At 40.3% G+C, this 12,376-nt stretch overlaps 1 protein-coding gene across 2 annotated transcripts in view; it reads left to right on the forward strand.

The window, feature by feature from the left end:
• Nucleotides 1–12,376, forward strand: part of PAFAH1B1 (platelet activating factor acetylhydrolase 1b regulatory subunit 1) — a 55,873-nt gene that overhangs the window by 23,478 nt on the left and 20,019 nt on the right. The window contains exons 1-2 of one of the 2 annotated variants that reach the window (XM_038759880.1): nt 4,935–5,112; nt 6,743–6,947. In XM_038759880.1, coding sequence (XP_038615808.1) covers nt 6,916–6,947 — 32 coding nt within the window. In that variant the 5' untranslated portion in view covers nt 4,935–5,112; nt 6,743–6,915. Of the gene's footprint in view, nt 1–4,934; nt 5,113–6,742; nt 6,948–12,376 lie in introns of those variants that run through there. The other variant, XM_038759881.1, reaches the window with a different exon arrangement.

Here is a 12,376-nt window from a genome sequence, read left to right on the forward strand (position 1 = left end):
CAGAGGGGATGTATGATATGTTCCCTTCTTCTTCTGGCTGAACACTTAACTCAGGGGGTATTTTCCCTCCATTGGCTGGGGGCAGGGGTTTTCTTCCTAACTCTTTGTTTTGGGGGTCCGCAGTTTTCAGCCTCCTTCTCTCAATTGTCCCTTGTAGCTTCTGAACTGTTTTTAGAGTGGGATCGAGTGTCCTTATCCTTGTTTTAAAAAGGATGGCCAGAATAAATACGATTGAATGAATGAATGAGTGAATGAATGAGCACCATGAAAAGCGTATGTGTGAAGCCAGAGAGGGATATGCTAGAGGAAAGACCTGTGATCTGGGTTGAGTGGGGGTTCCTCATCGCCAAGAAGACATTCACCGCTTGCTGGTATTAAGCTGAGAGGAGCAAAGGGGAGGAGAAAGTGTTCTTGCCTTTGAGGAGGGGGCCAACAGTGGGTTCAAGGGGTCTGAATAACCCACCAGGAGCCCTCTGATGGTGGAATCTGTTCATTCCTGGACAAGGAATGAGACTACCAACTCCGTTAAATCCATTCATTCAATCATACTTATTGAACGCTTACGGCGTGCAGAGCACTACACTAAGCTCTTGGGAGAGTAGAATACAACAATAAACAGACATGTTCCCTGCCCACAGTGAGCTCAGCATCTAGAGAGGGGGAGAGACACTAATGTAAGTAAATAAATTGCAGGTATGTTATATTGCACTCTCTCAAGTACAGTCAGCACTCAATATATACGATTGATTGATAAGAAAGACCTGAGCCATAAAGCACAATCTGAGGAAAGAGAATAACCAGTTCCCATTATATGTGTTTTTATGGCTCGCCCCTTATTAGAATATAAGCACTTTTTGGGCAAGAGAAGTAAGCATGCTGTGTAATTCTTTATGCACCTAATTCTCCTACAGTGCAAGGATTGTGTCTTGTGAAGCCTCTTGTTAGAAAAAACTGGCATGGAACTCACCCATTCTGACTGCACAGCCTGGGCTCATGTAATTGATAACTAGGCACACTAGGCCAGATAGGCTCACGGTGTCAGAAGAATGTTTGGTAATTCTCCGATTACTGGATAATTCTCAGAAATGATAGAGTGCTGGAAAAAGCAGAACTTCACTTTAAGAAGCAGCGAGGGCCAGGGGAAAGAGTATAGGCCTGGGAGGTAGAGGACCTGGGTTCTAATTCCAATTCTTCCATTTGTCTGCTCTGGGACCTTGGGCAGTTTCTTCCTCTGTAAAAATGGGGATTCAATACCTGTTCTCTCTCCTATTTAGACTATGAGCCCCATGTGGAACAAGGACTCTCTGACCTGATTATGTTACATATATCCAGTGCTTAGTACAGTGCTTGGCACATAGTGAACACTTAACAAATACCACTATTACTATTATTTTTCAATAACTGGTGCCCGAAACTAGGACATCAAAGGGCCAGTTGGGTTTGTGAAGATGTGCCTAAATCCACCTAACTTCAGCATTCTTACTTTGAGACAGAGGCTGATGGCCTTCCCATTCATTCAGTCGTATTTATTGAGTGCTTACTGTGTGCAGAGCACTGTACTAAGCGCTTGGGAAGTACAAGTTGGCAACATATAGAGACGGTCCCTACCAGACAGTGGGCTCACAGTCTAGAAGGGGGAGACAGAGAACAAAACAAAACATATTAACAAAATAAAAGAAATAGAATAGATATGTACAAGTAAAATAAATAAATAGAGTAATAAATATGTACAAACATATATACATATACAGGTGCTGTGGGGAAGGGAAGGAGGTAAGGATTTAAGTGATTTAAGACTCTATGAAGCTCTTAAAAGACATCAGTTGATCACTGCCTGCACCAATAAGCAGAAAACGAATTCACCTTGTTTTTGCAGTATTTGCAGTATACTCTTGGGACTGTCAGTGGTCACCTGAAAACAGTGATGGAGAGGTGACAGTGACTTCCTCCATGGTCAATTTTTAACTGTCTAGTTCTTGTCTGATTCTCCTTAATTCAGTTCAGAAATTTTTTTTGCCTTCTACTCTAATCTCCTTATATCTTTCTCCCTTTAATTGTGTTGCAAACAACTGATGGTTAGCCAGCAGGATTTTGTGACATCTAAGGTAAATCGTCCTTTCCTAGTTTTCTTCTCTGAAAGCTTGTTGCCTTCCTCTTTGTTAAGGTGCTAGTAAAGCATGAAACTGTTTCTTTTTAAAACTTAATCTATGACATTTTTGGTAGCTAGCATAGCTGTAGGAAAGTGACTCCAGTTTAAGCTTTCATATTTCTGTATGCAGTAATGTTGATCTGTGTTATTCACTAGCATAGTGCACTTTGATTCTTGCTTTACCCTTTCCTCCTTAAATGAGGTGCATTCCTTGCAAAAAATTTTGGGTAAATTGATATTGGAGATGGTTTCCTAGGATTGGTTGGAAACATTCCAGGGTGAATTTCTACTATTTTATTCTTTTACTGGGAAGTGTGTATTTATGTTCTGTTGAATTTGCTGGTGGGCACATTCTTTTCCATTAATTAATTTAAGAAAATGTTTCCTCTTTTGAAAATCTGAGTAATTCTCAATGCAATTTTAAAATAAGTGGTATATGAGTTTTGTGCTTTACGATAAATTTTGAAAAGAATTGGTGTTTTATATGAAGCGAATCACTCCTGTCTTTGTAATTAGGGTTGGGGTTATAATTCTGAAATTGATAAACAGTGCGTATTGGGGACGGGACAACGACGACATTTATCCAAGTGCTAAAGGGAAACAGACCCAAATACAGTGCAGAAGGGAAATTCAAGACAGGGAGTGAGAGGGCTTAGGGAAGACAACTAGGAAGAGATGTGATTTTAGTGGGGCTGTGAAGATGGGGGGTGGGGGAGAGGTGGTCTGTGTGATAGGAAGTGGGGAGGGAGTCCCGGAAGGCAGAAGGAGGATGTGGGCAAGGGGTCAGCAGTGAGAAGGAGTGAGAAGATTGGTGTGACAGGAGCAAAATATGCAGGTTGGTTGGTAGTAGATGGAGGTAAGATAGGAAGAGACAAATCTACTAAGTGCTTTAAAGCCAATGGTAAGAAGGTTCTGTGTGGTGTAGAGATGGAAGGGTATCCTTGGAGGTTTTTGAGGAGGGGGGAATGTAGACTGAGTGGTTTTGAGAAAAGGAGTAAAGCATGGACTGGAGTGGGGTGGAGGGAGGAGGCAGGGAGGTCAACAAGGAGAAAGAATTTTGAAAGTGTGCTTGAAAGCCAGTTATCCAAGTGTCCAAATATTAAACAGAGCTTGGTTTGGCTAATTGGGGTGAAAGTTAATGGAACAAAATTTAGTGCACACCTTATGGGTGTAAGTGAACAAAATTGGATTGGGCTGAACTTCTGATAATCTGAACTAACCATAGTCCCAATTAGATAATTAGCTTTGTATTGTAGAGATTTCTTCTTAATGCTGGGTGATAGGTTTAAGGCATCTTGCCTTTAAAGGGTTATTAAATGGACTCTTTAAAATGGACTACCTATACTGTCCAACAAAGCCCCATAAAGGACATCTCAAATGACATGATTTTGAGTGCAAAGACTTGGAGAAAGAAGGGAGGGAGCCAGGTAGAGGCTGGGGTCGGGAATCTGCAGCCTGTGGCAGTAAGGGTAGGGGAAGTGGTGGCTATAGGGTTTCCAGCCTGGGCATCTTTGGGGGAATGGATTAGGAGGAGCCATGAGTGCCTGGGAGAAGAGACCTTGGCTTGAAGAAAAGGGGGAAACTCCGTTGGCCTTTACCTCAGTTTCTCCTCAACTCTTTGGCCACTCTTCCCCCTGACTTTTTTTGTGATGGTTGTTTCTGGGCCCTTAGGCAATAAGTAGAGATGCTAGTTCATTTGGAAACACTGAAGTATGACTGGTACCATGTCAATGCAATTGAAATAGAGCACATCCCCACTGGCCAGACTGATTCAGGTGGTAATGTGAATTCAAGAGATCAGGGAACAATGAAACCAGGAAAAAAAATCATTTACTTTGAACTTTGCCCTCATATGGTTCTTCTGAACACTTAGTGGTTGCTCCAGATGCTCAGAGTGGAGTTGGGATTCTTTCCCAACCCTCCCACCCCCACCCCACGACACCTCCCTATACTGGAGCCTTGAGAGGTGGGGCTCATTTATTTCCCTGGCCACCCAGCCTTCAGGCTGACCCAGCAGCAACATCTTGAGCTGACTGCAGAGACAAGGACAAGAATAAGAGAATTAGATAAAGGCTGGGGTGAGATGTAGACTGTAAACTCACTGTGGGCAGGGAATGTGACTGTGTATTGTGTTATAGTCTCCCAAGCACTTAGTACAGTGCTCTGCACACAGTAAGTGCTCCATAAATATGATTGAATAAATGAAGATGGGTGGGATGAAATGGAAATATAGGCAGAGTTGTTTCTGCATACATAATAAGCCCTGTACTTACTGTACAATACTCCCCTCTGCTAAAAAAAAAATAAAAAATAAAAAATCAGATTTGGAGAATCCAATTTCCCTTTTCCTGATATGATGAATTAATGATGTTACAAAACAGCATTTTCCAATCATAGAACTACAGGGCTCTGTGTGAATTAACAGAAATATTTTTCTCCTTTTGCACTCTGTGCTTCAGTAATATCTGAAATTTGGAATATTTGGATTCTCACACTGCCCCAAGCCCCAATAGCATTAAAGATACTAGATATTAGACATAACACATTCCTTGTCCAAATTGTGTCCCAACTTTAGTAGTTTATTCTCAATGAGTGGACGAGTTGTTTGCGATAATGTAAAATGGTCTAATATGTAAGAGTTCTGCATACCAAAAAACATTCTGGAACCTCTGTTTATTTCCAGTGTTTAGGCAACTATTTCATAGCAACACTGGAATGGAACATTCTGGATACTGACATGCAAATGAACACATCGATAGAGGCTTTGAAATATGTTTAGGTAATTAAAATAGCTTTCAAAGGGATTGCAAGCCTGGCATCCTGAAACACTGCCAAAATATACTTCAAAAGCTAAAAAATGTTTTACCATGCTTAGAATGTTTAGAATTTCAAACCCTTGAACGGTTTTTCCCTTTACGGCATTGGGTCCAGCTACTGGTTCTGTCCAAGCAGTTGATTGAGAGGTGAGTGATCTTTGATCATCAATCGGGATTTTTTTCCAGCAGGAGGAAAGAAAAAAAGCCAGTGCTTTTTGGTTATATAGTAATTTTTAAAACAGAATCACATTCCTTTCCAAATGACAAATTAAAATTATCCAGTTTTGTCTGAATTGGTTTTTTTTTTTTTTAATTGGAATGGACATTCAATATTGGCCAGGCAAGGTAGGATGGAATTTATTATTTGGGGAGCAGTTATGTGGGTTATTTACTGATTCAATCACTCAGTGATATTTATTGAGCACTTATTATCTACAAGGCACTGCACAAAGCGCTTAGGAGAGTACAGTATAACAGAGTGGCAGACCTGATCCCTGCCCACAAGGCATTTACAGTGTAGAGGTGCATCCCTGTGAGATGGGAAAGGATCTTTTAAACATATATGAAACTCTTTTAAAAGAGTAAAACTTTCCATATGTCTAACTGGGGGGTTAGACATATGAATAAAGCATTTGTTGCTTTCAGGAAGCCTCATTTCCTCTCTTTCTCTCTGGTATTTTGAAGTGGATTTATTTTTGAATCCTGTAACTCATTGCATAAAATTCTTCTATGTATGCTTGTTGGGATTTGGGGAATTTTCATTATTCCCTTTGTTCCATGCTCCTCTTTGTGTCTTGGGCAATAATCCTGTTCTTGAAACTAAGCCTGAGTGTAGTGCTCAGTGTAAGGCTTTAAGAATAACTATATTTTTTTGTATGGCTATAGTGCTATCACACTTTGGTGGGAAATAGATATTGAATGGGAGGAGGTTGCCCCTATTGTACTTAGTGCCTAAATGTATAGATACTTTTGGAAGAATACACAATCACATGTAATCCATCAGACCTAAATAGGTGATTAAAGGAATTCCACCAATTTGCAAATGGAATATAGTTTGAGGAAATTAAGGTTATGGGATTGGGGAGACATTTAAACCACCTGACTAAATATTTGTCGTAAACTGTGTCAGTTATTCTACTCTGGATAACTTTATCTCTTTGGGGAGGGGGGTGAGAAATTAGGGTAATTTTGTTCTTTGGCATTATTTGGAGCCTGAGACCTGACTTCAGCTGTTGCTGGTGCTTGCTGTTTTTAAGATTTAATCTAAGCTCTCCTCGTCTTGTAATGTGGAAAGGGAATGTCTATATTTGACAAGTTACATGTTCTGTCTCTATATATAGACTTTGTTCAGTGGACACTCCCTTCCTAACTTTTACCTGTAGATTTTGCAGATGTGAGTGTACAACTAAACCACGTGAAAGATATAAACTGGAAATTCAAATACTTTAAAATCAGAATCCCTAGGTTGTGAAGAGGTATAGGTGATATTAAAGTGGGTGCTGCCTTAGCCCAGAAAACTAATCTCTTAAAAAAACAACCTAATTTTAAAAATATGTTAATTCCAAAAGAAAGAGAAGAGGAAGGAGGATCCATTTAAACCCAAGTACTTTGGCATACTTGATTTTCAGGAAATAGAGAAGATCAACAGAGGCTGGCCCTTATTAATTAGTTTTATAATAAGCTGTCTCCCTAAGCAAAGTGGCTCGAAGTGGGTAGGGTTTAATTTTACTCATACAATAAAAAGTAAATAATGAGTTTTTCTTTTCTCTTGTTGTAGGTGGAATGAACCTTCCTTGTTGAATGTCTCCGGGCAACCAGTTGGATTTCGTCTGTGAAAAACCATTTTTTCATTAGTTGAAGCCACTTGGTAGCAGATTAATTGCAGCTCCCGAATCGAATCCCGTTGAGGCAGTCACCGTCTTATCTCTTAAACTTGACATCACCGCCACCATGGTGCTGTCACAGAGGCAACGAGATGAACTGTAAGTCCTCAAAGTTTTCTTGGCATTTTGTTCTTTTAAATCATCTTTCTCTTGGAAAAAAAAAGTATTAAATATTTAGCCATGCCAAAGGACACTGAAAATGAAATCCAAAATGAAATCCCCAAACGGTGGCAAACGGATAAACGTTGGGTTTGTGGTCCTAAAAACGTGAGTTAAGTTGAAAGGTTGAGTTTCTACTGTCCATTGCTATGGCTTATTTGATTTAATATATTTATGTATATGACTTTTAAAATAAAGTGGAATTTTAGTTTTGTATATTAGTAAAAGCCACCCTAATTGTGACTTTTTAGTTGCATATTTGTGCAGAATAGTGCTGCAGAGCATTTTGGGAACCCCATGAGGTAGAAATTCATATTTTAAAAGCGTGAAAACAATTTTCATTGGATAATTAACATTTTAGTAATTTCTCAATTTCTCCGGAAAGCACCCTGAACAGAATGAAATTACCACTTCGTTTCTGATGAGTTGGCATGTGAAGTTTGAAGCTTCAACCCTAAGATAATTAGAACAGTTCATGCAAAAATCTGGGTAAAATGAGAATTTCATGAAGTGACCAGAGTATTTCCTCTGTGTTATTATTATTGGTAGCATTTAGTTTAGAGAAGGAAGGTAATTCAGAGAGGGATTTATGTCCTTTGGAGACATTTTTTTCTTCATTTTTTACTTGATAATTTTTTTCCTCCTGTTGATGCCAAGGTGTGCAGAATAAAGTGTTCCGGTCTCCATAAAAGAAGATCAAGAGTTGGGATCATATAGTAAAGAACTCACATTTGCATCTGTGCATAGATGATGAAACCAGAAAGAGGAATATTTGGAAAGCCCAAATAGGCTGGGTAGAACAAGTATCAGCAGTTGTGTTGTGTAACTGTCTTGTCTTATGCTGTCAAGTTGTCTCCGACCCATAGCAACTCCATGGACACGTGGCTACACTACCAGAATGCCCCACTCCCCTTCTGCAATCTCCTGCAATTGTTCTGGTAGTGTATATCCAGGGACGATACTGAGAGGGGTGTTGTCTAATAGCTTTGAGTAACTCTTCAGAGAGAGAAGACAGGGAGCTATTTGGGAACTAGGGGGTCCCCAGTTAATATATAAAGCTTGGGGAATTGGGAAAGTGGGGAAGTCTTTGCCTGTTAAGTTTGAGAAGAGAAGCAAACTTAACTGCTTGGGCTAAGTATAGCCAAGAGGAACTAAGGTGAGCAACTGAGTTGCATGGCCATGTGCGTATTTTGGGGGTGAAATCATCTCTGTAGTGGGGCTTGGGTGAAGTATAGGTAAGAGCTAAAAAAAAGTCATCCCTGCTGTGCTTTTCACTGGGAATACGAATTGAATCTGGCTCTCACTGGACCACCCGTGGAATGCATGTGAAATTGCATCTTGGGAAGTAAGCAGTACTCAGGGCGATTGCTACTTTTGTGAACTACTTAGAAACCATCACTGACCTTCACCACCACTAAAATGGGACAAGGGATTTTTCAATTTTAATGTTAACTTTGAAATGTATTTTTTTTTAATGTAAATATAAGAAACTTAAAGGACCATGTAGACTACAGACCAAAATATTGTTACGTGCTAGAGGGGAAATAGCTAACTGAGCCTACGCTCAGGGTAATTGCCCTCCATGCCATTGTGGGTATTTCCAGCAAATCTTGTCGAGTCATTTTAGGTTTCCTGTTTCTGGTCCTACAGGATGTATCTATTTCTGGCCAATAGCTTGATTCCATGGGCCTGAAAGAAGTTCGTTTGGCTCTGCTGCCAAGAAGTCAAATTGAGTTAAGACCATTTTAGTGCAAGTCATGCCTGAACAATATTGGCAAACTCTACCTGCTCTTATCCCCCTCTGTGAGTTGTCCCTTAACATTTGTGAGATTTACTATTTACTACTAAAATTAGTCAAGGTTTGACAGATATGCAAAACACAACTAAGCAGTGAGTCATTGGTATTTATTGAGTACTGTACTAAGAGCTTGTGAGAGTACAACAGAATTAGCAGACACATTCCCTGCCCATAAGCTTACAGTTTAGAGAGGGAGTCAGACATTAATATGAATAAATAATTTGTAATATATAATTTAAAGATATGTACACAAGTGCTTTGGGGGTGGGACAAATAGCAAAAGTCCAAAGGTCATAGATCCAAGTGCATAAATGATGCAGAAGGGAAAGCAAACTGGGGAAATGAGGGCTTAATCTGCGAAGGCCCCTTGGAGGAGGCATATCCTTAACAGTGCTTTGAAGTGGAGAGAGTGGTGGTCCGGTGTATATAGAGGGGCGGGGAGTTCTAAAATAATCTCTCTTGACTGAAGTGCCCTGTATGTCAGTTTGATGTGTATTCCTTTACATAGAAGTGGTAGTGGAAGTGATAGAGCCTAGTAAATTTCCAGCAATATGTACAGTACACTCAAAAGTGAAGCTTGAGTTGCTCTTTGTTTTGGTGGTGGTGATGGTTGAGAATGGATATCAGCTGTGATGTAAGCCATTGTTCACGATAAAGCACATTGAAGTGAATGGTGTGGGCGGAATTGAAAAATTGATAAGATTCCACCAGTATCATGTCCAAAACTCATGTCTAGGGAAGAGAAAGAGCATGGTTTTCTGTTGTTGTTTTTTATGGCATTTTAAAGCACTTTACTATGTGCCAGGCACTGTGCTAAGTAAGCACTGTGGTAGATACAAGCAAATTAGGTTGGAAACAGTCCATGTCCCACATGGGCTCAACAGTCTGAATCCCCATTTTACAGGTGAAGGAACTGAGGCCCAGAGTAACGAAGTGATTTCCCAAGGTCACACAGCAGAGAAGTGGAAGAGCTGGGATTAGAACCCAGATTCTCTGACTCCCTGGTCCGTGATTTCCCCTAGACCACACTGTTTCCCGAAAGGCTTGTTGACCTACTCTGTCTAAGGATCCTAATATCAAATGTACTGGAAGTCATTCTCTAATCAAGTAATTATTTCCCTAGTCCTGATACTACTACCCCATCTGGAAGATTCTTGGGCATGAGAAGCTTAGGAAACATTTTTAGCAGTGTTCTTCTCACAGGCTTGCAGTGGGTTACTCCTAAAGCCTTCCTCATGATAACTCTAAATTTCAGGACCCTGTTTTTTAGGTTTTTTAGGTTTAGCGTAAAGATGACTGAAGTTTTCTCAAATTATCCTCATACTCAGGTGGCTAGACTCTGGCTTTCCTTGAATCCTTGGATTTTAAATGTTTGAGCACACTTAGACACTTGGAATACTGAAGAGTACCATACGCTTGATTCCCAAAGGGAGGATTCTTAGAATACTCTAACCCCCCCCCCCCCCCCCCCAAAACAATGCTCAGTTGAAATTTGGGGGAGAAGTTAGTCCAAGGCAATTTTATAAACATGAAAAATTTTATTGAACCATCACAGGTGGTTGCTTAACTGGCATTAAACCTTACAGTATTCCTTAGAAATGAACTGATTAAATAGTAAATTTCCTGAGTTGGTAATGGCAGTTTTTAAACACATACCACAAACAAAGTTGTGACCGAGCTCAGGTGTAGTTGGGGCACTGGTTCTCCTTCCATAGTTCTTACCTACATTCCTTCCCCTGCAGACAAAAAAGCACTAAATTCTTTGTTCAGTATTTGTTTGACTCTTAGTCCATGTGTGTTTGGTAAGTTTAGCAGTCTGAACCACACTGTTATTTGAACTTCTGACACACTTCTGTCATTAATGTCAAAGGGCTGCTCTTAGTAGAATGAGTTCAGCTCTGGGAATTAGGAGACCTGGGTTCTAGTCTCGATCTTGGAAGGAGGAGAATGCCTGGGGGGATGTGCCACTTGGGGTGAATGTTTTTGACTGTAAAAGCACCTTCCTCCTGAACTCTGCCAGGTGGGCAGACCCAGCAGGAATCTTCAGAACAGTTGGCTAACCTGACTGGTGAAGACCACCCTGGTTTCTGAGGCCACCTGTCCCACCGGGTTCCCATACTCCAGCCGAGCATCGCAGCTAGAATGTGGTGACCTGAGCCATAAATGGGTCCTGCTCACGTGTGTTTCTTTTTTCCCCCTTTTTTTAGGAGTATTTAAGCATTTACTATATGCCAGGTCCTGTACTGAGCACTGGCACAGATATAATCTAATCAGGATGGACAAAGTCCATGTCCCCCATATGAGGCTCAGAGTCTTAATCCCCAGTTTTACAGATGAAGTAAGTAAGGCACAGAGAAGTGAAGTGACTTGCCCAAGGTCACAAAGCAGATGTGGCAGAGTCAGGATTAGAGTCCAGGTCCTCTGGCTCCCAGGCCTGTGCTCTTTCCACTGGGCCACATTGCTCCTCAATATACTGGGTTCCCATCTGCCTAATTTCAGATGAACTATGTACACCAGAGGGAACATGACTGGCAGGGACATCACAAGGCGAGTGGAAGTGCGCAATCTACTCTAGCCATGGTCCGGACGTTCCTTTGTGCAAGTTCTCTCAGGCCCTAAGCTCTTCCATAGTTCTCGATATGAGACTTCCATCACCAGTAATAATATTGTAACACTTCTCAGAGGGAAGGCTCCTGTCTCTAAAAGGAAGAAATCTACTAAAAGGAAAGTGAGTGTGAAATGAGCTTTTTCTAATAAGAAGTCAAAATAAGTATAGATTTTGTTGGATTCTATGGAAGCAAATCAAGAATATTCTGTGGTTGGAATTGGTATGTGGACAGGAACTTCTTTGAACAGATGTTGAAAGCAAACTTTGAATCATTAGATAAGTGTCTTTTGTCACATTCCAGGTAACTAGCTGATATGATGTTGGCATCTTTTTAGCAAATTCCTAATTTCTACATCCCTAACTTTATAAATGTGTGATCCTTATGCAACAGCAGTATGATTAGAAATTTGAGATGCATTTCCATAATCCCCTTCAGACAATGAAAAATATGAATTAAAGAGGCATACTGAAGATTTGTCTTGTAGCATTTAGATACTTAAAGTAGGTTTAAGAAAAAATATTTCAAATTTTAATTCCAAAGATTTTAGTGAGAATTTGGGTCATGGCTTAGTGGTTAGAGCACAGGCCTGGGAGTCAGAAGTACCTGGATTCTTATTTCTGTCACTTGCTGCTGTGTGATCTTGGGCAAGTCCTTTCAGTTCTTTGTGCCTCAGTTACATCATCTGTAAAACGGGGATTAAGTCTGTGTGCCCCATGTGGACCAGGGACTGTTTCCAACTTGATTAGATTATATCTACCCTAGCACAGAGAACAGTGCTTGACACATAAGTGCTTAATAAATATTATTATTATTAGACATAACCTTAAAAAGGTGGGTTTTTTTCAAATTTTACTTCAGTTTGTAAATTTTCACTTAGATTGCTTTCACTGCTACAGGCTATGCATTTTTGAGAAAGCTTGAACACCTGACTCTTTGTTTTAAAAACTAAGCCAAAATTAGCA

The sequence above is a fragment of the Tachyglossus aculeatus genome, chromosome 17 (assembly GCF_015852505.1).
Source record: "Tachyglossus aculeatus isolate mTacAcu1 chromosome 17, mTacAcu1.pri, whole genome shotgun sequence".
NCBI lineage: Eukaryota > Metazoa > Chordata > Mammalia > Monotremata > Tachyglossidae > Tachyglossus > Tachyglossus aculeatus.